Source organism: Pogoniulus pusillus, chromosome 1 (assembly GCF_015220805.1).
Source record: "Pogoniulus pusillus isolate bPogPus1 chromosome 1, bPogPus1.pri, whole genome shotgun sequence".
Taxonomy (NCBI): domain Eukaryota; kingdom Metazoa; phylum Chordata; class Aves; order Piciformes; family Lybiidae; genus Pogoniulus; species Pogoniulus pusillus.
Window position 1 is genome coordinate 40510904 of NC_087264.1, and position 16448 is coordinate 40527351.

Genomic DNA, 16448 nt, shown 5'->3' on the forward strand with positions numbered 1-16448 from the left:
CCGGAGGGGTGGGCCACGCCGTGCGTGGGCGGGGCCTCTCCCCGCCGTTACCCAGCGGTGCCTTGCGTTGAGCCCCGGCTAGGCCGCGCTGCGGGCGGGATGGCGGTGGCGGTGCGTGCGCTGCAGGAGCAGCTGGAGAAAGCTAAAGAGAGCCTCAAGCACGTGGACGAAAACATCCGCAAGCTCACGGGACGGGACCCCAATGATGTGAGGTGAGGCGAGGCAGAAGGGGCATGGGCGAGGCGAATGGTCTGGTAGAGGAGCGTGAGGAGCAGCCAGGCCCGGGGAGGGAAGAAGGGAGTGATGGAGACGAGGCGACGCTGCGCTCTTGTCCCGTGGAGGGGAGGGAGTGGTGTGTGAGGGGTCCCAAGGCCGGGCGGCGAGTGGCTGGTCGCAGGCCGCCGCACCCCGTGCTCTTCTCTGGGCCGTCCCCGCTCTTCGGGCGCAGCGTGGGGCGGGGGGCTGGCGGGGCACTGGTCCCGCCAGTTTGCTGGCGGCGTGTGGCCGTTGTGACGGGACACGGTCGTGGGATGCCCGACCGAATGGTCATGGCCGCGGGCTCCTGTGGCTGTGCAGCTGCAGCGCCCCGGGGAGGCTCCTTGCAGCGACTCGGTGGGTCGGGACAGGTACTGCTAACGGCGCCTGCTGTCTCTTGCAGGCCCCCTCAAAACAGACTGTTATCCATCACAGGCCCTGGTGGAGGTAGAGGGCGTGGGAGCTTATTGCTAAGGTAAGGAGCTGCAGAAATGGGCGGTGAGCTTCATCCTGCCGTTACTCTGGTATTGGTGTGCTGTCCATACGCTGGGGTGTTTTCTGTTTCTTATCTGACCCCATTGCTTCTTGTACTGCAGTTTCAGCAAGCAGCCGCCAAAGATGGCCTGCAGGCCATTTGCGGGTTTATGTCACCTCCTGAAATTTATTTCAAGTTTCTTCTCATTCTGAGTTATAACAGATTTAAAGTGGTGGTTTTCCCTAACCCTTTCAGCCATTAGCCTGAAAAAAGTAGGAACATCAAAGTTAAAGAAGCTGTTACATAGTATTTGAACTCTCAGTGCTCCTAAACGCTCCAAAATGAATCTCTGAATACTTATCTTTTTTTTTTTTTCCAGGACGAATAGGGGAAAATTGACAAAAATTTTAAACACATGTAGTTCCAACCCACTAGTGTTTTGTTGTGGGATTTCTTGGGGTTTGCTTTTTTGTTTAAATTTCACCATTAAACTGCTGTTTTAGACAATACACATTGAAAAGTACTGCAAATATGAACACTTCAATGTAAAATGAGACTTCTTGTTTGAGCATAACTATGCAGTTGGATAAGTGCAGAAATTTATTGGTCCACAGCAAGTATATTTAAACACTATTGCAGTGTAAGTGGTGGTAGAGTTGATTCACTTTTTTTTATTACATTGTGACTACAAAACCAAAACACAGTTTCATTGTGCAGGCACTTAAAGTGGACCTGAGGCTTGCTTAACTTGTTCTAAATTCTCAAGTGTTTTCTTTTCAGGCGTGGATTCTCGGATAGTGGAGGAGGACCCCCAGCCAAGCAGAGAGATCTTGAAGGGGCAATCAGTCGGTGGGTGCAGAAACTGATGCAGGGAACTTGCTTTAGCAGAATGTGGAATTATAAGACTTTATTTAAAATACTTTGTTTCAGGAATTGTTAATAACTGATGATTTTTAGGCTGTTCTTCAAAGATTACATATTCAGGATTTGTTGAAAATACATTTTTGGGTTATAGCAGTTGCACGTGGTGAAATCATCTGGCTCTTTTCCTTAGTATCTTACAGCAATATAACAATTATAGCAATAATATAAAGTTAGAGCAATACAAAGATTCTGGGAAATTTCTGGTTTATTCTTCTTCGTGTCCCAGATTTATTTAGCAGTAGACAAACTGAATCATGGCTGAGATGTCCTGTTCAATTAATTGAATGCCTACAGTGTGGCAACAGACTGAGATTTTGAGCTTTCACATCTAGATGCGGATCTGTTAGATGTGACTAATGATGGTGAGCTTCCTTCATTCAGTTGGTAGTTCTTGGCTAAAGCAAGGTTTGGTTGTGAATTTTTATGTTAACACAGAATGAATATTGTGAAATGGCTTTACCAGCAGCAAGGTTCTGGGCCATAAAGCTGAGAATGAAAGCTGAAAATAACACACTGCTTAGTTCTTTGTTAAAGTCATAGTTCATCCAAGTTCTCAGGTCCCCTCTTCACTTGTTTTTTAAGGTATTTGGCTAGGTGACATAAATAGCATTTCCCATTTGAGGAATCATACAAACTATTATATCTGCAGACATTTAAATCTGTCTTGTGGTCCTTACATCAATAGACTTTTTAGATATTCTGGAAGAGGAAAAGTAGAACCATTGAAAACAAGAAATAAATTCCAAAGGTTTTCTAAAAAGCCAATGTGGTATCAATGTTGGCTCTTAATTCAAGCTTAAACTGTTTTCTCTCACTGATTTCTACCAACAGTAGATTCTGCCTGCAAAATGCTACTTCCTGGTCATTGGAACAGTGGGGAGATTCTTAACTGGAAGTGTTTGTTTTTCTGACTATATATGATGACTTTCTTATGTTGGAACATGCTGTCCTACAAATATTCTCTAGTGTCCACTAATGCTTTCTCTTCTTCAGGCTGGGTGGAGAACGTCGGACAAGAAGAGAATCACGCCAAGAAAGCGACGCAGAGGATGATGATATCAAAAAGGTAACACATGATAAATAGAACTGTGAAGAAAGAAATTCACTTATCTGGAACACACACAAAGTAGTTCATTGTTCTTTGTTATAGCCAGCGTTGCCATCTTCTGTTGTTGCTACCTCCAAAGAGCGAACACGTCGAGACCTTATACAAGATCAAAATATGGATGAGAAAGGAAAACAAAGGTATGCAGAAATACTCTCTCCAGATACTTCACAGCAGTAACAACACATCCTTTGATCCGTACATGGCAGAGATTCCTCTTGTCAGGCCACCTACAGGCATAAGTTTGCTAGTGCTATTGTAACTGGTCATCTTTGACTAAGACAGTAGGTATCCATTGGTTGCTTAACACTTTGGACTGTTACAGCTGTCTTGTTACTTTGTTGATTGGAAGAGGCTTTTGAGTGTAGGTTTCTGCTTGTTGTTTTTCATGCAGCACATCTGTCGTTTTCCTTTTATTGCTTTCAGAGTCATTGTGTGTACAGTCCGACTGACCTTCCTTTTGTCTGATGCTTCTTATTTTCCTTTGTATACTTGCTTTCTTCCTACTTACTTGAGTCGAGGTAGTTCATAAAATTCTTGGTGAAATGGAGTTCTTTCAGGAAGAGGCACTGGAAAAGCAAGTCTGCAGTTGTGTCCCACTTTGTGGACTCCAGTCTGCAGTGCAGCTGGTGAAATAGTACCCCATACCTCAAATAGAAGAATGAAAACTGAAATAAAGAATTATGGAGAGCTGCTCTGACAAGGACAATGGGTCATTTATCAAAGAAAAGACACTTTGCTGATTTTACAGTTACAGCACCACTAACTGATGTGCTTCCATGACCAGATTCCAACAGCTGTTCTCAGAGATTTTCAAAATTCTTATTGAACTCCCTCGAGCTTCAGGTGCTAAACTTCTATTTCCTTACAGTTGTATCTTCACTGTTGTGCACTTAGTAGTCTTCTGGGTAGATGAGAAAACCAGTATTGATCTCGGTGTGACTTGTGGTAGAAAGAGGCTTGATTTTTTTTTTTTTTTCCTCCTCCTCAGTGTCTTCTGGGATGTTATTCATATGCAAATAGGGAGTAGTTTCTACCTCTCTATTTTTTTTTGTTCCTATTTCTTTTGTTTAATGTACAAGTACCTTCATCTTTCCATGTCAGGTTTGTGCCCCTGTAGTAGAGTGGTACTGAGATTAGTATTTCCTTTCCCTTTTGTTTGAGTAAAAATTCAAGGCAGATAGTGTCTGCTTCTTGCTGTAAAGCTTAACGTGGAAGTGAATGGAAAGAAAAGGTGTAGTTCAAAATTGGTTGTTGTTCAGGAGAAGGGAATTCTTTCAAGAATTTTACGTGTTTAATTTTGTCAAAACAAGACTTCACTAGATGACATGAGTTCTGATTTCATCCCATGGTGCAGTGTCTTACCATAGAAGATATTGTTAGGCAAACTGGCAGATAGGCTTTCAGTCTCCTGTGGCTCCTTAATCCTTTGAGCAGGACTGGAGGTAGGGGTATGTTTTACAGAAAGGTCAATGACCTTGCATTTCCTTGCCTTATTTACTCAACCATTTCTTCCATTCTCTCTGCTTTAGGATTATATTAACTTTCAGTGTTTCATTTAGTGTCATTATTTCCAGATGTAAAATGTTTGAACTTCCAATTTGCCAGTGCTATCTGTGCTGTGTTATGGATAAGAGCTGTGTCTTACTCTTAAGCAAAACATGGTATGTCAGTGTAAATTATATCCATGACTGTTGGCACAGTCCATGTGTGTTCTGTTGTTAGTGGCCTTGAGTAATACTCAGCTTTCTGAGGTGGATTTTTTTTCCTGATTGTTTATGCAAATACAACATTTAGTACTGGAACTGAATTTCAAATCTGGTTTTGTTTTTGTTTTTAGGAATCGACGTATATTTGGCTTGTTGATGGGCACTCTTCAAAAGTTTAAACAGGAGTCCACAGTTGCTACTGAGAGGGTATTTATTTCTATAACATATTGATTATTTAAAATTGTGTGGCTAAGCCCCTTTTAAATAGGAATGAAAATTCCCCATGGCATAGGCTGCAGATGCAACAAATTGTTAGCAGCACACACAGGTTTTTGTTTAGTTTAGTAGAACTGGGGTGGAAGACTGGGAAGGGACTCTTAACAATTATATGACTTCACCACACTATTTCTGACCATTGCAAAAGTGAAAAGGTACTGTTTTGTTGTCTGTTTTTTTTAAATTAGATTTTTTTAAAACATGTAAAACACAAAATAGATTTCCCCACACACACTTTTTTTACATTATTTGGAGATCATTTAAAGTAGATAGACTTTAATCAGGTAACTATTTAATAGATCATAGGGTACTTCTGAAAATAATGTTGATAAGAGTACTGCTGAAGCAGTGCACTCTCTGATGTGTTCCAGATGCTGAAGTTATAACCATCTACAGTGTGTTTGTGTTATGCTACCTGTTTGACTACAAATGGCTTTCCCCTCTTAATATAGATAAGAATAAATCCCAGGTTTAATATATTTGATTGTACTAAAATGAAGCCTTTGCATAGCTTAAGAATAACTTCAGAATAACCTCTGTATAGGACAGTGGTACCTTTATTCCTAATATTCCCTTTTAAATTGTGGAAGGCATGGTGTTTGTTTACTGTTACCTTAAATGGATTATTCAGTGAATACTAATAACCTTTAGATTAAAAAACAATGTTCAGCAGTTCTGCTTTCAGCAGTTCGATGGAAGCAGATTCAGAGTTTTTAAACTTAACTTTTTCTGTGTAATGGTAGCATAGCTGGCTTGCATTGTTGGTATTGATCATGTTTAGATTCAGTATTTGGACATCCTGCTGTTTAATCTGACTTGTCACGTAGCATGGGAGAGAGGACCAAAGTTCTCTGTTGCCTGCTTGCCTTTAGAACAAAAAAAATTGATTGGGATGGTCTAGAAACATGGAGTCTTTGTCTGATTTATAGCAGTATTTGTACATAAAGAGACTTTGTCAAGTTACTGCTCTTTGCAACATTTTTGTGAGAATTTGTGGAGATACCATTTTCTTGATGCACAAAAATTTATTATAAAACTCCTCAGACCTGTATTTTGATTTATCACACACATTGTGTTGTCCAGATACTAAATTGTACTTCTTGTGTTTAGACAGCTGTTGTACAATCTTAACAGCATATAGCTGCTTAGGACATAAAACAGGGCATTCCTGGATTACATTAATACATCTAATTGTGATTAATACACTGGAAGTATTCACAGTGTAATTTGCTTTGTTGGTCACAAACACCAGTCTGCAACCTTTTATTTGTTTTTGGGGGAGATGACATTTTCCCTCCCTCACCTGAAATCTATTTCATTTTTTTTGGCATTATGGGGGGGAAAAAGGTTTAAGCTTGCATTAAAAATTCAAATCCAAATGAATGATAGAAAAGCAGACAGAAATCCACAGGGGCTTAAACTTTATAGTTAACCCACACAAAATGAGCAATGCAATGATAACTCTTTTTTTCCACTACCTGTGATTTAAGAGGTATTTCTTAATGTGTTTTAGGAATGCATTTAATGGTATAAATAATAAAAATTGTGATTGGACCAAACTAGAACACTTTCTTCATTTAGAAAAAGTACTGAAGATACTTGTTTGTTTATCTTAGCAAAAGAGACGACAAGAAATTGAACAAAAACTTGAAGTGCAGGCAGAGGAGGAAAGAAAGCAAGTTGAAAACGAAAGGCGAGAACTGTTTGAAGAAAGACGTGCTAAACAGACAGAGCTGCGGTTGCTGGAGCAGAAGGTTGAGCTTGCTCAGTTGGTGAGTTTTAGTTATGCTCTTGATGTTTTGGGTTTTTTTGTTGTTTAAATTATTCTTGTGTATCTTAGGGTTGTTTTCTTTCATTTCTTAGCAAGAAGAATGGAATGAGCACAACGCTAAAATAATTAAATACATAAGAACTAAGACAAAACCCCACTTATTCTACATACCTGGCAGAATGTGTCCTGCTACACAGAAGCTGATGGACGAGTCACAGAGAAAAATGAATGGTAAGTGGCCATTGTGGTGCAAAAGGCCCTTGTTCCTGCCTCCTTTTTGATGCTCACAAATTCAAGTCTTTCTGTTGAAATAGGTGAATGTCATGGTTAGAACAAACTGTGTTCGTTATAAGTGAACGTTACCCTTTCAGTAGCTTATTTTCATGTTGGATGTGCTTTAATTCTCTTGTAAGAAGTCAAGAGGTGTATGCATTATCTCAGAGGTACGTATTTAAACATAGTCCTTTTTTATTAGCTTTAGTAGCCTGATGTATGGCCATGCAGCAACTTAGTTTTTGAAAAGGCAAATTCTGTGGGTTGAAGGCTCAAGGAAATGTGATTTTTTTTTTTAATGAAGGATTTAAGAAGCATTTTAAGCACAGCACTAAAATGTTATGATTTTTTTTACTTTAATATGTGTTGATTTCTGTTTCACAGGATGACTTTCTTTGGAAAGCAATTTAAAAATACTGCAGTTAATGGTAGTTCTACTGTTCTCTTTTTATTAAAATGTTTTGTGTGTGTTTGTTTGTTTTTCTTAAGGAGCCTTTATTGTGTGAGGCTGGGGGATAAGAAAAGCTCTCTCACCGGTCTGAATAGTTTCAATTATTTAAGCTTTCTTGATAACTAACAAGCTTTTAGCTACATCTTACTGTCTTTTGTTTACCTTAGGAAGTATAACCTTGTTAATATATAAATACTAGGAAATTAGGGTGGTATTTTGATATACTGATGGTTCAATTGATTTTAATGAAGTAAACTCTTCTTGTTAGCTTAGATTTAGGGCTTTACTATCCTGATACTCTGCTGACTATCCCCTTCGCTTTGTATTTTTTAAGGTAACTAGCAGTCTTTTTCATTATGCATGAATGGCTTGCTACTTCAGAATGGTTAAGAATGCAGTATTTAGAAGTTAAAAGAATTTGACAACTTACTGGCTCATAGTTAAGGGGAAATAGACTTCAGTGTCTATAGATTATCTGAAACTACTATTTATGTATTTAATCCCTAGCACTCTTCGAAAGCAGGCGAAATGAATTTGCAGAGCAGATTAACAAAATGGAGGCCAGGCCCAGAAGACAATCTGTGAAGGAAAAAGAACAGCAGGAGGTGCAGAATGAAGAAAAGAAGGAAGAACAGAACAAGGAGCAGGAAGAGGGTAAGGTGGCTCAGCAGGTGGAAGAGGTGGAGACAGGTAATCAGCACAATGATGTAGAAATGGAGGAGTTAGGGGAGGAAAAGGGAAAAACAGGTTCAGGGCATAGTGATGCAGAGAAAGAACAGGAAGAGGATGAACAGAAACATGAAATGGAGATCAAAGTAGAAGAGACTGCTGAGGTGAGGGAGAATGACAAGCAACAGGATGGTCAGCATGAAGAGGTTACTGTTCTAAAAGATGAAAATGAAAACATTCAGCCAGTGGATAACGATCAGGATATGGCTGAAATGAATGAGGCAGATAGTGTAGAGCCTGTAGAAAATGAAAATGGCAAAGCGGAACCAGAAACAGAGTGTGATGCTCAGTCAGAAAAAGTGTGTAATGATCCTTCTCCTGGGAAGGAGAAAGGTATCAAACAAGAAATTGAAGCTGAATCTGAAATAAAACAGGAAATAGCACCTGAAGTTCAGACAGAACCTATGGCTGAGGGTCTATCTCAGCTACAGTCTGTGCCATTGCCACAGTCGCCTCAGTTGTCTCAGTCCACTCAGGATACAGAGACCCAGGCAGACAAGGATGAAAACTCTCTGGTATCTGTAAAGGTGACTGAGGCACAGACAGAGCAGAGTCAGGCACCAAGTGTAGAAATTAAGAATAAGACTAGGAGTAGAAGCAGGGTTAGGGCAGGGAACAAAGCTGGTAAAAGTCATAGCCGTAGTAGCAGCAGCAGTAGTAGCAGTAGTACTTCAAGCAGCACTACTAGTGGAAGTAGTTCCAGCACTGGCAGCAGTACTACTCGGAGTAGTTCCACCAGTAGCAGCACTACAAGTGGCAGTACTAGTAGGGACAGTAGCAGCAGTAGCTCTAGCAGTAGTGAAAGTAGAAGTCGAAGCCGAGGAAGAGGGCATAACAGAGATAGAAAGCGCAGAAGGAGCACGGACAGGAAGCGAAGGGACGCTTCAGGAGTAGATAGAAGTCACAAGTCCTCAAAAGGTGGGAGTAGAGATACTAAAAGCTCAAAGGATAAAAGTTCAAGATCTGACAGAAAGAGGTCTATATCAGAAAGTAGTCGGTCAGGCAAGAGAACTTCACGGAGTGAAAGAGACCGTAAATCAGACAGGAAAGACAAAAGGCGTTAACAGAAGAGGCCAAGCTTCCTTAGCCTAATATTTGCAGCAGAAGATTATTTGAGTGAAAGGATTCCTTGTAAGGAGGAAGAGAAGGCTGCCTTAAGATTTGCATGCTGTAAAAAATCTTTTGGAAAAATGCAGACTGTTTACCAGGCATTCTTGTACTTTTTACATAATTTTGTAAAAGGTTGCTTACCAAAATTATGTGAAGTTCCTGAAAATGTAAAAAATAAAAGATTAACACTCCTTTGCATCTTTTTTTAAATAGCCTGTATTCATGAAGATCCTCTGTATATTTTAATAGGTAAACCTTTCAGTAGATGTGATCACTTCTGTATCATACACTTTCTTTTTATTTTGTAGAAATAAATGTCCATTTTAAATAAATTGTTTGAGATGTCCTGTTGACAAATTCCCCTTTTAGATCGTATGTAGGGAGGCAGTGTTGCAGGAAATGTAGGATTTTGCTTTTCCTCTCTATTCATTATAAGAATGGGAATCGAATCTTAAGATCCAGTAAAGGCAGTAAGCTCCCAGTGCTGGGTAGGAAGGGAAAGTAGTTGATTTGGATCTATACTTTTTGTTTTCTTCTGTAATCACAAGCTCTTACTCAATTCTATCTTCCAGTTTTATAAACTCTTTCCTATCCATAGGCAAGTGGTGATTTAGTGGGAAGTGTTAACACTGGCCAAGACAGCACAAGTGAGTTGGAATACCACTATTAGCTGTCTTCTGCAGGTGCTTTGGTAGTATTTACATCTGTGTTCTGGAGACAGTTAATCTGTTTAACAGTTACTTGCTTTGATGGTCAGTGGAGGAAAGATGTTAGCTTGCATCTTGATGAGGATTTTGTTTTAGTTGCAGACTGATCTTTGATCCCTTCATACCACTAGGAATAATTACAGTGCAGTGTTGGAGTTACCTGGGACTATCTAATACTAATGTTGTGTGCGTGCAAGAATGCTTTCTGAATGTATTCAATACAACTTCAAGTGGTACAGTGTTATCTATGAAGGTGAATATTAGGTTTATATAATTTTGTATGGAAAACAGTAACATCTGTCTCTCTGTTCTGTACATGTGCAAATAAATGTGGCTTTGTAGACTACTCTCTAAATGCCTATGATGTTTTCTATAACACAGGTGTATTACCTTGATCTTCCCGCATTTAAAGCATGAATCTTACGTTCTTACAGGCTTTAATTAAGACCTGTTCTCTGACGACAAAACACTGCTATAATCTGTGTTGTCTTGGCGGGAAGAGAATTCTCAGATCTCATGTGACAAATTGCAGACCAGGAAGGCCTTAGAGAGATTTCAGAATGGAAATTAAGCTTACTTGAGTGAACGAAAAGCCATATATACCTCGTTTTTCTGAAACGCAGGACAGTCTATGGCAAACTTTTACTCTGGGAGGGTGTCAGTTTTTGGAGTAGTGACAGGCCCCTGGTCTGAAGTGCTGAATTTCCTAGCTTAAAGAAGTGTCTAGTAAGGAATGAAGTAGAGTGTTCTTTCAGCAGAAATTGTGGGAAATTTCAGCATTCCCCCTTCTCAACAAGCTCTAAACTTCATTCTGATTCTTTAATTTGCTCTGTCAATCCCCTATCTACCTCAGATTCTCTGCAGCTGAGAATCACTTTTCATGTCAGTAGTCTCCAATCATATTTCCTTCCCTCTGGAGGAATGTGCTTGTTTAATTTGCCTTCTTTTTTTGAAGGACAAGCAGAAGTTCAAATGCCTTATTAAAGGTGTTAAACCCAGCAGTTTACCACAAAGAACAAGCTCACATACTGAGTACTTCAGTAAATGTTAGTGGTTTGTGTATTTCAACTAATTTCATATTGCCATTGGAAGCTGTTACAGTTTCATTCACTTAACGTTTTTGTTTGTTTTGCTTTTTTTAAAGGTTTCTTGTTTTGAGTTTGAGTGATACACTGCTGTAGTGTATTTACTGTGCAGATTTTAATGGCTGATACTGTAGTCTTTATGCACAGCTAGAGAAGTAGGTTGCTAGTCAGAAGGCACTATTTCAGAGAAGCATCTTAGCAGGATTCCTAAAAAGAATGTGTTGGACCCTGGTAACAACTAGGGACTGCATTCATTATGTTGTTTCAGGTAATGTTAGAGGCAGCAATGTATTTTTGATAAGGTGAAAGTAACAGGAGTTTTTTGGCAGAGTAAAAAGCTCATTTGGTAGTTCAGCGGTAGAAGAAATTGCTGTGGTTTTAACCTATGCCAATAATTAGCCTTGCTAAATCTAAGCAGCTCAATGCAACATTGTGCTCCAACAGAAATATTCCACTACAGAAATAACTATAACAGTAGTTGACCTATCCCAATATAATACTAGGAGTTGTGTCTTTATAAGGCAGTCATATTTACAGTTATTGTTACATTTGCCTTCAAGGTCCTCTTACCCTGAAACAATTTCAGAGCTGTGGACAAGCCTGAGACAAAGGGTGCAGTCTCCTTCCTCTTCTCAGTCTGCTGTTTCAGGACCGAGTTTGATGGCTTTCTGAGAGTTAAGCACAGACAGCATAAGGGTAGAAAACAAAATATTTTCTTATTTCCCTTCCACATAGCAGTGAATAGAGGATCAAAGGAAAAATACCTTGTCCTCTTGTTACTCAAGCAATATGGAAAAAGGAATGATAGAAAAGGGTTTTAAAGCAAAAAAAGTAATGAAGTAGAGATGCTCTATGTGTCTGGACAACATACCATGTATGCCTGTCTGGTGGAGTGCTGCATCAGATGGTCTCTTCTAGCTTTAAATAGAACTTCAGAAAGTGGTTCCTGGTTTCTTTGGTTTTTTTTCTAGAGCTTCTATAGACTATACCATTTACTTGTCTTTTTCTTCAGTCCTGATGCACAGATAAACATGGCAGTTCCAAGAATGTGGTGGGTTTTTTTTTCCATGATGCTCCACTCGGAGACCTTGTCAAAACAGATTCTGTGCAGTTTGTTAATTATAAACTGAAATATGCCTTCCAATTCCTGTTCCTCAAGGTGATGTCTTCTGTGCTTTAGAACAGCTTCGTTGCATGTATTCAAAGGAAACATTAGTTCTGCAGAAAAAAACACATCCCTCCAGAAAGATTAATTTCCAAACTCAGTAAATCTGCAAACAAATTTCTAGAATATCCTTTGTTGATGGTAATGGTCTTGTGGCTAGGTCTCAGTTGTTAGTTGCCATTCTTGTAACTGTTTTCCTAGTATGGAAGCAACAATGGCTTTTTTCTTGGTTTAAATCTGGAGAGTAAATGACTGCTACCTGTTTAGATTTGTCTGCAAGAGTGAATTAGTGCTCCTCTTCTTCCTTTGATTTGTTAATTCTTAAAAGATAGGTATTTTAAAACCAAATAAAATCTTTTTTGGCATGACAATTGATTCCAGGAACTTGATCTGAATTTTCATACAAACATCCTAAGTCAAGGAAACCATATTTTAAAAGGTTTGTGGATTGGTTTTGCTGTGGAATTGTATTCTTCCATATATTAATGGAATATAATTCCACACAGTGAAACTCTACATTCTGTATGGAGCCTTTTGGAGCTCTCATAAGAATATAACCAAAGGTGCTGTTATTATATAACAGATGTTGACTTCAATATACTTAGAAGGACTTTTACCAACTCAGGATTTGCTTTGGGATCTGTATTACTAATATGGATATTGACAAGCCTAAGAAATGCAACATCTCTTTTACCTATACAAAACTGTATCTTAAAAGACACATCCAGAGTTGCCATACTACCTGGCTTACTTCAATTAACCATTAATTCTGATTCTTCTGGGAATCTAATGTACCATAAGGGATTTCTGCATTCCTAGCTCAGTAGCTAAAGTTCCTAAGATGTCATTGCAAATAAAAAATTACTAGTTTCAATCGCATGAAAGCTGTTGGAAACAGATCTTTTCCATTAGCATTGTCTTTGCCTATGTAATTTATTCACGCTTGTTTCAGTTCTCCAGAACACAAACTGACTAAGTTTCACTGCATCTGCTATATTTTTTTCTACTTTGTCCTTTGGAAGGCAGCTATTATAAATGCCATGAATCATTATCTTTGACTTCAGTTCAAAGGTGATTAGAATTTATGCTTGTAAAGTATTTACACCGAGGAGAAAATAATATTTTTGTTAAATATCTATTATTAACACTACTGGAGGAACAAATAACTTGGACCAGAGATCAAAGCAGTACTCCCGAGCCTTTTAAGAGATTCAGACTTAGAAGGGTGGCTGAGATTAACCTGCATGTGCAATTTTCAAATTATTCTGGGCACTGCTTATTGTGCAGCTCAAACTGAATAGCTAAGATGAGCTACAACGTTGTATCTCCATACAAAGATCTGAGAGTTATGAAGCTGAAGTCCGAGCTGTTTGTAGAGCTGCTTTGACAGCTTGTGCAAATCTCAAGGTGTAGATTCCTTAGGTTTTTTTTCTCTTTCCCATTTTTAGGTGAATCAATTCATGCTACCCATCCTAAAAAGGGACTGCTCCCTGGGGTTATTTGTGCAACATTGCAACACTCTTCTGATCAGCTATTTATCATGGAGGAATTAAATTGTAGTCATTATTATTTTGTAGTACTACAATTTAAGTGCTTCCATGATGATAATTTCTTCTATGTGCCTTCTGACTAATCTGTAGAGATTTGGGAATGAAGAAAAATAAAAGCTCATCTCTTCTTTCTGCTCACCAGGTTTCTTTACATTTGCCATATCTGGCTGCCTGGTATTCCATTCTCCCCTTTCATCTCCTACACAGAAACCTAGAGGACCCTGGGGAAGTTCCCAAATCACAAACCCTCTAAGCAATACAGGATCCAAGAGAGTGAAAAGGAGAAAATACTGATGCTGGAGACAAGTCTGCGTCAAAGCTAGTCAGGAGTAAGGCTGGGTGCTGATCTATATTGTCTTTCCTTCAGTGACTTAGCTGGCAGGAGACGCCTGTCTGACTATCAGGCTATGGAGCAAAGGAAGGGTCCAAAGTGTTAGACTGCCAACTGGAGGACATGCCATCTACTGATGTTTTTGTTTGCCAGGCATTACTGGTTAACATGACCCTGGATCACTGTGCCCTCTTTCCCACCTTTCAGTAGATGAGCTGTTTGCTGGCTTAGTAGATCAGGCTAAGCACCAGTGTCTCACAGGCTTGAGTTGTAGAGCAGGAAGGAGGGGAAACGGTGCTGCACATAGGAACAAGAAAGCAGACCAAGTTCTGTGACTCATGCTCAGGACTGAAGGAGGGGCAGGCCTATTAGGAAATGTGTGACTGTAAACATGATCAGGTTAGGATGGGATGCAAATTCTTGGGGAGCCATCAAGAAAAGGGAGAGAAGAGACTACTTCTTGCAGGAGGGTGGGAATAGAAAGAGGAAACTCCTTTTGTAGGTAAATTAGACATAACATTTAGGTGGCCAAGAAGTGCAGGATCATGTGAAGCCTTTGAAGTAAAGCTGACTTCTAATGCAAACCTCTGCATAACTTAATACCTACACAACCAGTCTAAAAACCCCTGCATAATTACTACTTTAAAGCATAACCTGTACCTGCAGGAAGATTTCTTACAATTCTGTATTGGCTGATAGGTTGCTAAGAAATAGTGACTATTCCTCAAAAAGCAGAACATTTTACCAGCTTAGCTTTGGTATGTTGCTCTGTGATATACAATGTAGAAATAGCACATGGATTTTCTAGTTGTCATAAGAACCTGAAAAACTGCCAAGCACCTTAAAAGACTTTGGTGTTGAGTAAGTATTCCCCATGCTAAAGGACTGTACTTATCACCTAGCATCTGAGAAAATTCAAAAAGAGTATTTGGGGAAAATTTCTGTTCTGAGTTTCCAGTGGCCACCTCTAAACAATCTAAAAACCTAACAGTGCACACCAAATACCGTGTTTATCAAACAACAAAAAAAAAAAGCTATAGATTTGTCAGCAATATTAACAATCATGCAAATCAATAGAAGCATAAAATTGATAGTCTACCTTAAAATCAGATATTAAGATGTATATTAAAAAAGCCCCATCCAAATACAACTCTTGCTCAATTTCCCCTAACACAATCTTCCACCAACTCAGCACCAAATAATCTCTCTGATAGAAGCTAAATTTTTATGCGTCCAGAGTGAGTTTCTTTTGTTTTCAAAACATCAGTTTATGCTATCAGGACATAGTTAATTATTAAACATATGTGTATAACCAGGACACCTGACTCTGCAAATTGTTAGCATAGCATACTTCTGCTTAAGCAGATGAGAGAAGGAAAGTAGGATGGTTAGTTTATTCACAATGCTTTGTTAGGTTAAAAAAGTTGTAAAATATTCACACTAACCAGGCATTGATGCAGTTTTTTGGCGTTTCACTGCATTCTAGATTTAACATGTCAAGGATCTGGGGTCAGAGATTTTTGCTCTTAGTAATTTCGTTTGTAACAAGTCTGCAGAGTACAAAGGTACTTTCAGAATGGAAGAAGTGTGGTGATTGGGAATGTGAGGGTAAGTAAAAAAGGGAGTTTGGTTGTTTTGTGTTTTTTCAAGACTGGTGTATGTGCAGCTGTTATGAACCATAATGTCAAAATTAGCAATGAGAGTTAAAATGAGTAGCAGCAGAAAACATTTGTCATCTATATACTAAGTTTATAGGCAACAGACTTAGACTTTTCAAATAAAAGAGAAAACTACTGCTGGATTGCTTTGTGTAAGTATAGCGAGATCAAAGTTCAGTAAAGATATTTTTTAATAGCTGATGTTTCTCAGGTTTCCTCAAAATGGGGAGTATAAAGCAGCTCTAAAGTATATTTTTTTAACTGTTTCTTTACAGTTATACAAGAATTTTTTTTTAAATGGAAGGCTGCCTTGTGTTTGTACTACATTCACAGCCCATTCTGCAAAACTATTTTTCTGCTATAAGCAAACTGATTTGGGGTTTTTTTGGTAATCCTTCTTATAAAAGACCCTGTTAATAGATCTTCTTTACTTATTTTTTTCTTCTTTAATATCAAGTAAGAACAGTAAGCAATTATGGAATTCCTAGGGAGTAAATAGTTACTGCATCACAAGTGGGCAGCAATAAATTATGCCCCTTTTTTTACCTACTAATTACCATGGTGAAACCGGTCGTAATCCTGTGTAGTTGAAGCTGTTTCTAAGCTGTCTCTGTTGGTTTGGTAGCCTTAATTTTTGTATTTTCAATGTGGATAACTTGTCCTGGAGTAGAAGAAAACTTTGATTTCCCCTGTTGATGGATCTTTATTCTCCTGTGGAGTCATACTGACTTCAGTGGATTCTTGATGCTCAGAGATGTCTTTGTGGAACAGCATATGGGATGGATTCCAAACTGAACAGAGCACATCAGCAGTGGTTTCTTTAAGGAAACTGGGATGGAGACAAAGAGAACTTAAAATAATTTAAAATTAATTT

At 38.9% G+C, this 16448-nt stretch overlaps 2 protein-coding genes and 1 long non-coding RNA gene across 3 annotated transcripts in view; 2 read left to right on the forward strand and 1 right to left on the reverse strand.

The window, feature by feature from the left end:
- PNN (pinin, desmosome associated protein) lies at positions 1-10140 on the forward strand. The gene is made up of 9 exons (XM_064149356.1): positions 1-212; positions 659-730; positions 1511-1579; positions 2648-2720; positions 2805-2899; positions 4600-4675; positions 6361-6516; positions 6608-6746; positions 7747-10140. Exons 1-9 carry the CDS (start codon positions 100-102, stop codon positions 9030-9032), a joined length of 2079 nt encoding a protein of 692 aa, XP_064005426.1. The 5' UTR covers positions 1-99; the 3' UTR covers positions 9033-10140.
- LOC135178399 (uncharacterized) overlaps positions 1623-16448 on the reverse strand; it is a 26835-nt gene continuing 12009 nt past the window's right edge. The window contains exons 4-5 of the long non-coding RNA XR_010303499.1: positions 11441-16403; positions 1623-6817 (exon numbers count right to left, since the gene is read on the reverse strand). This is a non-coding gene — a long non-coding RNA (uncharacterized LOC135178399). The remainder of the gene's footprint in view (positions 6818-11440; positions 16404-16448) is intronic.
- MIA2 (MIA SH3 domain ER export factor 2) overlaps positions 15395-16448 on the forward strand; it is a 38520-nt gene continuing 37466 nt past the window's right edge. The window contains exon 1 of the mRNA XM_064149350.1: positions 15395-15524. Coding sequence (XP_064005420.1) covers positions 15410-15524 — 115 coding nt within the window. The 5' untranslated portion in view covers positions 15395-15409. The remainder of the gene's footprint in view (positions 15525-16448) is intronic.